This window comes from Ischnura elegans, chromosome 2, assembly GCF_921293095.1.
Source record: "Ischnura elegans chromosome 2, ioIscEleg1.1, whole genome shotgun sequence".
Classification (NCBI taxonomy): domain Eukaryota; kingdom Metazoa; phylum Arthropoda; class Insecta; order Odonata; family Coenagrionidae; genus Ischnura; species Ischnura elegans.
Genome location: NC_060247.1, coordinates 144,268,698 through 144,282,421, shown reverse-complemented (window position 1 = coordinate 144,282,421; position 13,724 = coordinate 144,268,698). Strand labels below are relative to the sequence as shown.

Here is a 13,724-nt window from a genome sequence, read left to right as displayed (position 1 = left end):
ATGGACTTAGAGAAGGCATTTGACAACGTGGATTGGAACCCAATGCTGAGAAGCCCGAAAGAAATTGAACATCTTAACCCCTCAAGTGCAGCAGGCATTTAATTAAATCCCATCCCATCTCAGCGGCCACATGAGATTTACATGACTTCGCCTTTTTGGAATGCTGTCATTTAATGATTTATAACTTTAATAATAATGAACAATAAGTATCTAAAAATTTTTAAAAGCTTGCGTTAAAAAATGTGCAACTATATGATAACTTTTCAAGCATTTTAATAAATATTTATTGTTTTATGTATCTCGTTCGATGAACTAATGAATAAATTTTTAGTTTTCAAAGATTTAAATTTTGCTTCAAATAAGCTGCAAGATCTCTAGCATTCAATGTATTTTTTTTACAATTACATGATGTATTTTAGTGATTTGGGGTTGAAAATTTCATAACCGATTGGATAATTTCGATAGGATTACCCGTTTCGCTTACTTGAAAATTCATCACTTGGCCCATTTCTCTGACTTTGTTCTATTATTACCAAATCATTTCATAAGGGTACAAACATGCTAATGTTTCAAACATCAACATGCAAATATTCAATGGACTATACCTCAGTAATTCTGGTTCGTGTGGCATGATTTGAAGCAAACAAAGCATAAGCCCATTGCACATTTTTCACACCAGTACACGCTGTCTCTTCATTTTCCATATTAGGCACAAACTGCACACCTCCTTTGAGGCTTTGATTTCTTCCCAGCTGTAGGAATTGTCTTTAGGATATCTATTTCTATGAATCTTGTTACTAAATTGTCTTAAGTGTGACAGCTATGTCCAACAGTCTGTATGGGTATTTCAAAAATATTACCTCGGCCAATTGCACACTCAATGATAAGAGTCAATTTTTTAAATGTTTTTTTCCTGTGAACAACGTACATATGAATTTAAGACTGCGAAATTCAATAGTCTCCTAAATAACTTCATACACCACTTGTTATGGAGTTTTCTTTCCATTACTGTCAGTGTCAAAATGATGTGCCGCTGTACTTTGCAAATTTATATCTGGACTTCAGTGCATGCCATAATAATTCAAAATACGTCATTTTAAAGGAAATTTTATTCTCAATTCTGATTTATTTTTTGTTTTATGAAATATTCAAAAATCAAGACATGCGAGTGCAACAAATGACTCCACACACCATAAAATTAACTGTTTCGTCAACTTCATGAACTTTATAACTCAACCTGGGGAAAACTACTTACGTCCACAACATTCTTCTTCTGCAATGAGTTGCAAACATTAATGTAGATTAATAAAATAGCCTTTGCATATTTTTGAAATGCATATTTTGTTGTAAAATAACAAAAATATTTAAACACTATCTAGTCATACAGCCTACCCTGAAAGAAAAAATAAAACTGATTGAGACGCTTTTTAATTTATATGAAAATTTTCTATGATCCAAAAATACATGATTTTTATGTAGTGTAGGTTATATACAGGCATTAAAAAAATATGCCGGAGCGAACGAATGCTGCATTGCCACCTCTTGCGCGTGAAACTTTGCTTCCTGTTAACCGGCACTGGCACGGCACAGCCCCGTTTGGCAACATGCCAATAATAGGTAGTAGTTATTAACATCTAAAAATATCAATATTTTTAGACAGGTCACATGCACACTTAGGAGGATTAGGAATAACGAGGTGACCCAAAGACACTTGGGGCAGTGAGCTTATAAGGAAGATACTGAATGTCAAGCTAAAGTAGCTGACCCTTCCAGATGTCTCACAAGCAGAATAGGCAGCAGTTTTCAAGATGGTACAGTTGAAGGAAGGCATTGATATTTTAGACCGAATTTATCAAATTGCTAGTTTAAAATGGAATTAAAAAAAAAAAAACTGATGGCATAAAGTCGCTTTGAATATTTCATTGGAAAGTCAAAACATTTCTTCAAAATGTAGAGCAATTATGGAAAAGAACGGAAAGAACGCAAGAACGGAAAAGAATACCTTGAATGAAATAAGTGGAACACGTAAAGAAGGATGCCGAAGAGAAGAAATACTAAGACAGATAAGAAAAGATTGGCTGACTAAAGAAAGATGGATCAAACCATTCTAAGGGTTGTTGACCAGTGATGATGATGATGATGATATTGGAAATGTACCATTTTCCCTGAAGGGAAAATTTATTCCACCCACTTCCCTTGAGATTATGTATCTACTGGACATGTCTCTTATTTATCCCACTGAACAATTTGCAATCAATCATGTACACTAGCTAAACTCGAGTTCTAAATAAAGTAGGATAACTCCATGAACGAACAAAAATTCACTCATAAATGACCAATTTCCTCTATTATCCCACCCACTACTATAGGGTTAGTGATTAATTGAATACATAGATAGAAATTAGAGCCATCTCACAAATTCCATGATATGTACTATTGTTTCAAATATCTCACAGCCTTATCAGGCAAATAGTCATTTCACACGTTGATTTTGTTGAGATGGCAGAGGGGGATTTACTGCATCATAACAATGGGAAAGAGGCCAAGGAAACTCAGAGCCAGGGAAATTTCATGTCTCTTCTTCCAAATAAACCCCTCCTTCCAATGTTTCAATGAGCACCATGCTCACTGTCTCCAGGGATCCAAGAATCCAAGCGCCACACTGAAACCACTCCTACTTTTCCCAAGATTATGTAAAGTGGCAACTGGAGGCACAGCGCCATGCAGGATTTAAATGACGATGGGCCAAGAGGTAGACGGACCAGGGCAGTTACATGCATCTGAAGGCAGCCATCAGATGATCTAGAGCTTATATTGCAGCACAGAAAAAGTTTTTAGCACTGAATAATGCATACAGTATGAAAATAAAAGCACACATGCACAGCTTATAACAAATTCTCCAGCACACAACACAATCAGCTACACTGACATCTGATTCATAAAACAATCTCTCTCCCAGCACATGAAAGCAACTAACTGGCAATACTCAGCCACGAGGGATTACATTCCTTGCCATGCTGCACGACATATATTCAGAGAAGCACTTGCATAAATGTCTAAAAGGCAGAGGCAACCATACTGAGAGATTTAAAGCATGCATAAAAATTCATATCAACATGCTACCATGCTCCATATGCAAACGCACCAACAATTACATATTAAACAAATTTCATGACATCAGCCAGAGAGCAAACCAAGCCAAATAGTCCTTACGAATGATAATCCCAAATGCAATCCTTCTCCTGACTGTCATGATGATTTTTACCCCCTAAAACAAACAGTGCCAACACTTTAGCCAGCAGGTGGTTCAAAAACAACAAAATTCTTGAAGGTTCAGCATTTCTAAGTTAAACCACTTCAAAAACCTTCTCTGGCTGGGTCATACATGGAAGATGTGACAAGACTATACAAATATTTTCATCACCTCATCCCATGCACATACTAATCACATTTTCTGATAATGAAGATTGCAAGAGATATGAGCATACATGTCCATTCATGCCTTACCCATAGAGGGCACAGCCATGGCGATGCGTGAAAGGACCACTTGCGTGATGGCGGCACGCGCCGCTATGTGTGACAGACCAACCCGGCTGCCGCGTTCATCCATCACAAGGACACCGTCTGCCAACTCCCTGATGCACCATAACCAGGGAGACAGAGCCAGCTGTTAGTGCAAACCACCATGCCCAAATATGCGCTACGCAAAGCCAACATCCCCAGCCACCTCATGCCGCAACTGGGAGGCCAAAATGCCTCACCACTACTTGTCGCATGATTCCGTTATCGAAGACTGAAGACAGATATTCCAAAGACCGGCCATTTGTCTCCACACTAAGCACATTTCAATGCTTAAGCATATTCATGTTAGCACACACTGATGGCATGTATACTTTTCAAATATTAACATTTGCCCCATTGCGTACTCAGAAATGGAATTTCAGTACATTTTCCTGGTTGCCACATTGCACTTACAGCCTTGCAGCAACAAAAAGGAGGACTTTATGAAATCTTACCTAAAAGCTTTCCAAATAGTTATACAAAGTTTCCAGCTATCACACTAATCAGCGTTTTGGTTAATTATTTAACACTGATACTGCATCATGTTTTCCATTTCGCACCACAATGCACATGGACTTTAGTCTTCTTGCTCTCAAGTTCATCAGTGCAATCCCACTCACGACAATGTCATGGAAGTTATTAGTTAGTTAAGCAGCATTTACTTCAAGGTACAAGAGTGTGCTGATCAGCAAGGGGCCATGCCTGCAGGTGCATTCAGTCAATAGGACTTGGAAGTATGTACTGTCAACAAGAGTTGAGAGTACTAACTCTTCATAGGCCTCCTAGATACATATCTGAGAAAAGGATATTGAAAAAGGGAAAAACACGCCCACACTCTGCACAACACTCCCTAGAGCCACTTAGTGCAGTGAACCCACCTGCTTGTATTTCTTCCAGAACCCTGCTTAGCCTCCAGACTGTTTTATTGCAACTTTAGGATAATTTGCCTTTGACATTACCTAAAAGTTTTCATTGAATCTTTAACATATAAATATAAAAGTGAAGTCAAAAGAAAATTGTGAATATTCCACTAAAATGAAAATTTTTCTTCTCTTTCGATCCATCGTGCAAGTGATCATCATCATCACCAACATTTTCTCCACCTCCACTCTACCACCCCTCTCACGCCTTCAAGGGTATAAATTCTATGTACTGATACTTGTAATTGCCAGATGATATTACGCTGTATCGAAACCGGTCACAAATATATTTTATTTTGTGAAACAGCTAAGTCTTTTCTTAACCTTTGTGCATCATCATGCAAGAGTTAGTGCTGCTAGGGCATCCTTGTCCATTAAGTAAAAACTGTGTGATATAATATTCACTTCTTGACCTTTGCTTAAAAGACTTCCCCGGAGCTGTTTAGGATCCTCTTATATTCTCACAGTTTAGTGAGACAGACTGCATGTAAATTACCTTCCATGCCCCCACAATGTGCTTTTTTATTAGAAAATATACTAGCTTGCAAACCACAGTGAAACTATGTATTGGCTATTAGTTTCTTCTCCCTAATATAAAAAAAAAAAGATTTTTCATTTGATGTTTCATGGCCTTTTACACTAAATTTTCAATCAAATGTATACTGTACATATCTGAATATAGTCCCCCTTTTTTCCAAAAAATGCCCCTGGAAAAAGTAAAGAGGGTAAAAGAAAAATTTTAAAAATATTCAAGCATATTTTTTAATTTTTTTCCAAAAACTGAGGCCTCAAAATTAGGGGGAGGGGAGTATATTCAGAGGGGGACTATATTAGGAGAAATACGGTATTTCTTTGAGGGCTTCGGCCCCCAGAATCTTTTTCTTTAGTGGTGACTACCCTTGAAGCATGTCAGCTGAGGAGACCACTATCCCAGGGGCTTCCATTCCCTGACCCTCCATTTTTTTATACATTTACATCTTATGATGTCTGTCAAACAAACAAGCATGAATTTAGCTTTGTGCAATATGCAGATGAACTACACAGCTGATTTAAATATGTATATGCATGGTTTTCCAATTGATGTGAATTGAAAGTACATAATGCAAAAATACAGGCAGCAATCCGCATATGTACCATCCATCCCAGCTCCCACTCAAAGAAAATTTCTGCCTACGTGCCTGCTGCTTGGGAATAAATATGCTGGAATAGCTACCAAATTGTGCACACTTAACAATTGCAAGCTTCAAATAAACTAACGGTCACACATATGTACTTCCTGCAACGCTAGGCCCGAGTGGGATTCAGCCCGACAAATCTCGGAATGATCTTCACGAAACTTCCTGTTCAATTCAGCATAGTTAGGAATACTCAGACCTCATTCAAATTTTGCTTAACAATATTTTAGAGGCATTGTAACAAAATTGAACGGTCAGAGCTGAAGAGGTTTTTTGTCAGAAAATAAGGGACTGCACACATTGAGATGAAAACGAGTCTCTGGAGCAAAATTCATCTCTGCCAATCACTGCCCTCCATCGTCAAGGCCATCACGAGAGAGAGACTCAACAAATTAGGGGGGCCTCAACAACGCAATAGCACCTCACTCACCCCTGGGTTGCCATCCCTTACGCAACACTCGCATCATCATTCCCCCTCCACTTGCTCATTTGTCTCACTTCAACGCTCCTCAATTATGATTTGTCAATCCCGATTCCCTTGAAACACATATGTATGGACATTGATTGGCCAGTTGCACACTAATATGCATATGATACTTGTTTTATGCAGAGTTCCCTCACTGACAGCTATCAAAGAAATAAAGAATGTCACCATCTCAGGGCCATCTATCAATGTTAGATACAAAGAAACTTTCAGTTTCAACAAAATGCACAACTGTTGGAGTTTTCAAAGTTGTAAGCTGTAAAAGCCTAATAAAGGAAATTGGCCTATCATATGGCCCCTGGCTTGTCATTATCACTCACTCTGGCAGCACGAAAGGGGAAGGAGGGAAGATCCACACGACTAATTAGTGCCCGCTAATCAAGAAACACGCAGTGCACCTGGAGGCAGGGAGGTGGGGGCGTTCAGCGGGTACTTTTTTTTAGGCAGCGTTTCCACATGAAGGAATAGGGATACGACTAAACGGTTGAAATTTTTGTCCAAATGACCCTTAAATATCATGTTTACTTAAGTAAACGTTTTATCCGAGTCAAAAAACTCAACATTCCAAATAGCTGCATTAAGGCCCAATAGGCGCCTTTAGACGACTCAGGTGCGGCTATCCCACGTCACACGAACCTGAAAATTTTATAATATTTTGCGACCATGAATTTTTAAATTGGATCATTTTGAAAAAATAAGCGCCAGCCTGACACCCCTATGCTATACAATAAGACAATATTGATGCACATAATCACATTTTTACAGAATATATTTTTGGCGGAATCATAGTGATGAACTCCAGAGAAAGGAAAGCCAATAGGAGGGAACACTCAAAATTAGAAATTGGATTTTGTTGTTTTAAACCAAAAAGATACGAATGAAAAACACACACCAAATTTAAGAGCTCAAATTCGATTTTTAACCGAGATAAGTAGCTTTAAAAGTACGCTAGGAGCTTTGGCCACGCCCACGACGCGAAACGTATTTCTATTGGCTGACGCCGTGTGACATGTGAACCTCATGAATGCCGCGGAAGTAACTCTTGAAGAAGCCGTAAACATATTGGGTTCGTGGAAATAGTGGCCAAAGTTTTATCATCATGGTGAAAAAAAACATTAATTTTGGTCTGGGTGATTCTCGAAATGTACAGACATTATCAACCGAGGCTCGATGAACAATTTTTATGTCTTAAAACGAATCATTTCATTGAAATGAAACTTCTTAAGATGAAATGTTTACAGTTTTGATAGAGACAGTAATCACAGCAATTGTAGTGGATGCTTTAATTTGAGGACATACCATCATAAAATCCTTTACTCATTAATGGTTTTTAGTTTCCGGATCTAAATTATGAAATAAATTTAAAAATGTGCTATAGTTATAGTTATTTTCTTGCTCTCTGGAGAGCGGAAGTTCGGGGTTCTCTCTGTTTCTTTTAGGATCAGCATTCAAATTTCGTTGGAACAGCATTTTTAAAGCAGATGCCTCGCTTTGGTCAACTGTGCTCCTGATTATTCTTCAAGTCAGTTTCGTACTTTAGAAAATGGTAAGCAGTTGTCATCAAAATGACAAGAGGAACTCAGAGATGGGGATTTTTACGTGAAAATATCTGTTAGTTCATTTATATTTACATCTGAGTTACACGTGCAGTCACTTTCAAAAGTTTTAGGACAAAGTTTGTGGCACCACTTATGCTTCTAAAGAAAATTTAGTATCCTATACTATTTCCATAGTTTTCTGCTGTGCTCCACTAACATTCCGCTTGTGAGTGAATATATCTATATAGTATAAAGACCACTTACGACCACTCACTCACCTATACAAATGTTTGGGGTGAACGAGACGAGATACGGCAAAAAGTCTAATGAAGACCCCCTCTAAAATTGTCTGAAACCCCAGGAAAAATTATGAAAACACTAAATTTACAATTATTTATCCGTCTATTCAATTAAAAGTGAGTATAGGGATTAGTTCAAAAAATGGCCACCAAATTCCAATGGCGGCGCGGCAGTCATACAAACGAACAATCATAGCAACATATTTGTTTATGCAAACAAGAGGAACTAAATTGGGAAAGAGGATAAAGGAATTAAAACGAAAAACTGATAAATATAAGGTTGGAAATTAAGAAAGTAATAATTGAAGTGTCTATTTCTTTGCGTCTTCTTTCCGCAAGAACAAACATCTGTTTAAATCAAAGCGCATTCAAATCAAAAGCGGAGAAATGTAAGGTAAGAAATTAGTTGTTGTTTTTGGTATATTACATCGAGAGTGTGGTGGTTATTAATTTCAAAGTTAACAAGTGCTCTAATTGCCATATTAGAAATTTGATTCGTGCTGTTGACTATACCGTATATCTCCGAATATAGTCCCCCCCGAATATAGTCCCCCCCCCCCAATTTTGAGACCTCAGTTTTGGGAAAAATTTTAAAATGTAAAGGAAGGCAATTTTTCTGTGGTTAGCAAGTTAAGATTCTAGATTCGATAAAAACTATTATTTTCTGTGAAGATTAAGAACAAATCTGTTCACATATTTTCCATCACAACAAAATAACTATACCTAAAACATGTTGTGATCCATTGAATTTATCAGTAATTTATAGTTCCTTAACCAGATGTAATGAAGAAATGAGAAATTTTTTTAAGTATCCAAGGCTATTGTATTTTTTAAACCTTCACAAAAATATTAATATTTTTGATTTCCAAATGACTACAGACAATGTCAATATATAAGCTTTAACTTAAAGCCCATAAACAGTATTGCATTTGACCCTGAAACTTCCTTAGATCCAGTGTAACACACCCATCAAGTCATCACAAATCCAAGTGACCTGAAGAATTTAGGAAATCTAAATAAAATTGTGTTAAATAAATTATAAAAATATTGCTATCAAATGCCTGCTAAGCAAAACAATTAAACAACAGGACTTAAAAATATCAAAGTAATAAAATTGAGAAATAAACTTTTTCTAACAAACATTAAAACTGAAAAAAAAATTATATCAATTTTCAATGCCTCGTCGCGAATCATTGCATAAGTTACACAAAGGGCTTCTGCTCTGCATTTGCGCACAAATTCGACGATATTTTCCTTTAATTCTTTGAATCTGCCGCATCGAGACCCCCGAAATGACTTCCGCTATGTATTAGCGCTTTGCTAGCGCTGTAAATACTATGATTTACGGCGTATTCTGCAACGGCTATTTTTAAATTGGCATCGAAACTCCGTCTTTGAAGGCCTCTAATCTGCGGCAGGATTGATCCTCATCTTTCTACTTGATCCATCACCTCACTGTTGAACGTAAAATTATTTTTAATAAAGAAAATATCGCGGAAATAATTGCGAAACGTTATGCGACGTAATTTATCGATCCTATTTACCCTGACGAATTGAAGATATTCCTCAATAAATTGATTACACTTTCGATGCTGAGTCGCTGTATTTCGATCAAATGCAGTAATGCCGGCGCTTCTGGTTTAAAGTCGTCGATTATTGCGCCTTTTCAGAAACAAATGCATCACCTATTGCGCATTCTTGTTCTGTGAAGGCGGTAAAGGCAATGGTTGTAAACACGAACCGCACGGACGTATAGTAGCTACGGACGCAATGAAATGCTAAATCGTCACGAAAGGTTCACTTTATCTGTTTATTTTTCGCAATTATTTAAATCGTGTAGTTATTAAATGAGCGACGGGTACATATACTATTGATTCAATTCTAGTGTTCGATTAATGTAATGATAGTGTGTGTTTAGTTTTCATTTTAATTATTTACTGTTTTGCGTCATTAAGTGATCAGTGTCGATTGAATTATTCTAACAATACTTTTCCAAGAAAAATTAGCGGCTACCCGATGGATTCCGTGAAAACGCATATTCGATATGCTATTTGAATCGGAATAATCGTATCTGTACAACATTTGTGGTAAAAATTGTCTTAATTTCCGGTAAAACGTGGCAGTACTCAGGGAAAAATTTTTGCTTTGCAACTGCTTTGGAACCCTTTTGAAACTGCTTTGGAACACCAAAATCTGCATTGGAACTGCTGTGAAACTCATTTTCACTCATTTGTACCAAAAATTAGAAATATGAAGACGTTTGTAACTCATTTGTGATCCCCTTTGGAACTCCTTTGTACAGAGTGTGTTCGTTTGGAACTGCTTTCTACTCATTTGGAACTACGTTTGAACGATTCGGTAGGATTTCCAGACGTCATCATTCGTATTGTAACTGCTGTGTACGGAGAAAATTCATTTGGAACTCCCTTTGAACGAGATGACAGGATTTCCGGGCGTCATCATTCGTATTGTAACTGTTGTGTACTGAAAAGATTCATGTATTACGGCTTTCCATACGTTTGTAATTCTCTGTGAACAAATCCATGCGATTTATAAACGTCATCATTTGTTTTGGAACTGTCTTCTACGCGCCAACATACCATGGCCAGGTTCAGTCTGATACGTTTGGTCGAGAAAACGAAAATTCTTTAATACATATATGCAATAAAAATGCATACGTAGTTTAATAAGAAATAATCGCAAGTCAGTTAATAGAAACGGAACTCCCAAATAATCACTCGAATTAGTTTAAAAATCATTCTATTTTCCTTGTGGCTTAAATCGTATTTTTGGGTCCGATTTGAAATGCGACAAGATTATCTTCACTACGTACCGAGAATTTGGGTTACGTATAATAAAGGTATTCAATAACAAATTCATAGAGCTCGCGTTTTTTTGCGTTTCCAAGTATATTATTATCGTAAAAATTCAATGTCTATACTTTCAAAGTATACTTCGCAATTATAAATATTGTGAATTTTACGGCATATTTGCAACCTTTTCTTTCATAGCTTTCGTTCTTTGATACTACCGGAAAAGTAGTATTTTGCATAGATTAATATACATAAAACCATAGAGTAAGTATATAATATACTTACTCTATGATAAAACATACCATGTATATTGTCTTCGCGATCCCTAGGAAATGGTTTATGTCCATATTTGGATCCGCATTTTAGGGCTGAATTTTTTCGCCATGAATCCCTCCTTCGAAAATATATTTCAATGTCGAAGATGACAAGTTCGATTACCCGGAAAGGCCTTTTTTCGCATTTCCCATTGTATTTTCAGATATTTAACATGACGGTTTTCAAGAAAAAATTTCCAGAAACGAAGGCATTTCACTCAAAAATGGACACTGAATGATCCACATCAACCACGTAAGATCGGAATTAAGCTCTCGATAAGGACTTTCTTGACCACCAAAGTGACTTACCCCTCACTCCGCAATATGAAAACACGAAACTTTTGTTAAGCTTGTCGAGCTTGAATGTATTTCGTTTATGACTAATGCTTTGCAAAGCAATGGAGCAATTGCCTAATGGCGGCACTGCCGCACTTCCATTCGTAATAGTCATTTTGCCTAAATATCCGAAACAGACTAAAATAAACTTCAAGAAAATTGAGTACGCCATCTTGAACTGCTACAAAGGAGGTGGCATGTTGTACAAATGAGTTCCAAATGGTACAAATCAGTTTCAAAACGGATGAACGAGTGGTACAAACGACTTCCAAATTTAAATCCAAATGAGTCCCATAGCAGTTTCCAATGGAAATCCAAGGCAGTTCAAAATATGTTTCAAATGAGTTGATGACATGGTAGCGATGCTATGACGTCATGAACTGCTGTGTACCGTGTTTCAATTCCACAGTAGTTCAAAAGCACATACAAATCAGTGGTACAAAGCAGATACATGACAGTTCCAAATGACTTACACAGCAGAAATTTTTCCCTGAGTATTTACTAATACATATCTCCGATTATAATCCTCATAAATATACTCAAATAGAAAGACTACGAGAACATTAGCCATTATGCCGTTATTTATTACTTTACGGTCACCTTTAGTATGCTAAATTGGATTACACTCGATTATAGTCCCCCCCCCTTACTTTTCCGCGGCCATTTTTGGAAAAAAAGGGGGGACTATATTCGGAGATATACGGTAGTTCGTATCTTGTTGGCGATACACGATTGTAGTAGAAAGACTTTTAAACAAGTCTTACACAATATAGGTTGGTAAAAATGATTTTATTATCGTGTTTTGTGATGGTGATAACTTTTTATTTTTGTTTACGTTCTTTTTTCCGTTAATTTCCTTTTTAATGTACAAGGTTATCCGTGAGCTGCAGAAGTGATCATTCGAATAGGCAGTGAGTAATACAATATGGAAGATAAGTGCAAATAAAGGTATTTCTTATTCAATTATTTGTCTTGCAAAAATCACGTTTCCTTGAGTGACTAAGGTATTCAACTGTAAAAATTATCGAAGTCTTGACATTCACAATGTCTTGTACACCAAAGGCTGTGATCCGTTACTCACCAGATTTATTGCGCATTGCGTGGGATATTGAGGCTGAGATATTTGTGTATCCCGATTCATTAAAACTTTAAATAGAGGTATTTCTGAAGTGAAATCATTCGCGATCACGATAAATAATATTTCGATAAAATTCGTCATACTAGCCCCAATTCATGCTAAGGCGCATTTGTTCTAAATATTGATATTCAGTCCCTACGTAATTCGCTTACGAAGGGGAACAGCTGTTACATCTTATTCGTATATCTTGAATTTGCTTGAGTTTTGTGGAAAATAATTAATAAACGTGTTTTTCATTGTAATACGTAAAGTCGTTATGTTATGATATTACGTATGCATTGGGTTTTACAGTGGGACGTGGTCTCAACGTTTTTTGTGTTTGAATTGAATAAGTTAGAGAAACTCGTAGAAATTTATTTTACTTTTTTATAGCCCCTCAGATAAACGTTTCTCTTTATAAATATTTACATTCATAATGTAGCCTACGTACCATGCGCTCGTTTTACGTGAAAGTGGAAATATCGCTTATACCTAAGCTAGCCAGCTTAAAAGTAAACGATCCTTAAGTAACAAGTAGCAAACAAAAAGTGTAAGACCTCCCACAGTGAGCATAACAGGCCGGAGGCCTTTTTCGGGGGGGCCTAGGGGGGGCAGAGCCCCCCCAGCTAGCATTGCGAGTATATATATATATATATGCACTCAAAGAGATAAATTATTTTATACTGCAAATTTATCATTCCGCTTCTATTTATGCAGGATGTAATGATTATTTCGTGTGCATTTACTGAATACTTGAACCGGTTTTCACCCTTACTTCTTATAATTCTTATTTTTTGAATAATTTTATGTTACCGATTTGAGCTGTGATAGTAAAGGTTGAGGGATTGGGACTGTCTTTCATAATTTTTTCAGCTTTTTCTCTCGTTTTCTTTCTTATTTACAGGTTTTTTGTACTCGTAATTTCGCTGTCATTGAAGCTAATGCAAATTTTTTAAATTAAGAAAAAATGGTGGATAAAATAATGACGTCGGCATTAACATACAGTTTGAAGTCTAGCGAGAGGAGTCACACCTTACATTGTATAATTTGACACTTATTCTTTTTCGATTGATGATAGTTCAAACTATTTTCTAGCATTCATTCAGTACGTCTTTGCCTTTGGTTTCTCTGTTTTGCTGTAAGATTAGAAAAGTTAAAAAAGAAAGA

At 36.7% G+C, this 13,724-nt stretch overlaps 1 protein-coding gene across 3 annotated transcripts in view; it reads right to left on the bottom strand.

Annotated features, from left to right (window-relative positions):
• Positions 1-13,724, bottom strand: part of LOC124154741 (sideroflexin-1) — a 100,404-nt gene that overhangs the window by 33,422 nt on the left and 53,258 nt on the right. Inside the window, exon 6 of one of the 3 annotated variants that reach the window (XM_046528645.1) lies at positions 3,508-3,635. The exons of the other annotated variants lie outside the window; for them this stretch is intronic. Coding sequence (XP_046384601.1) covers positions 3,508-3,635 — 128 coding nt within the window. The remainder of the gene's footprint in view (positions 1-3,507; positions 3,636-13,724) is intronic. 3 annotated transcript variants of the gene reach the window in all.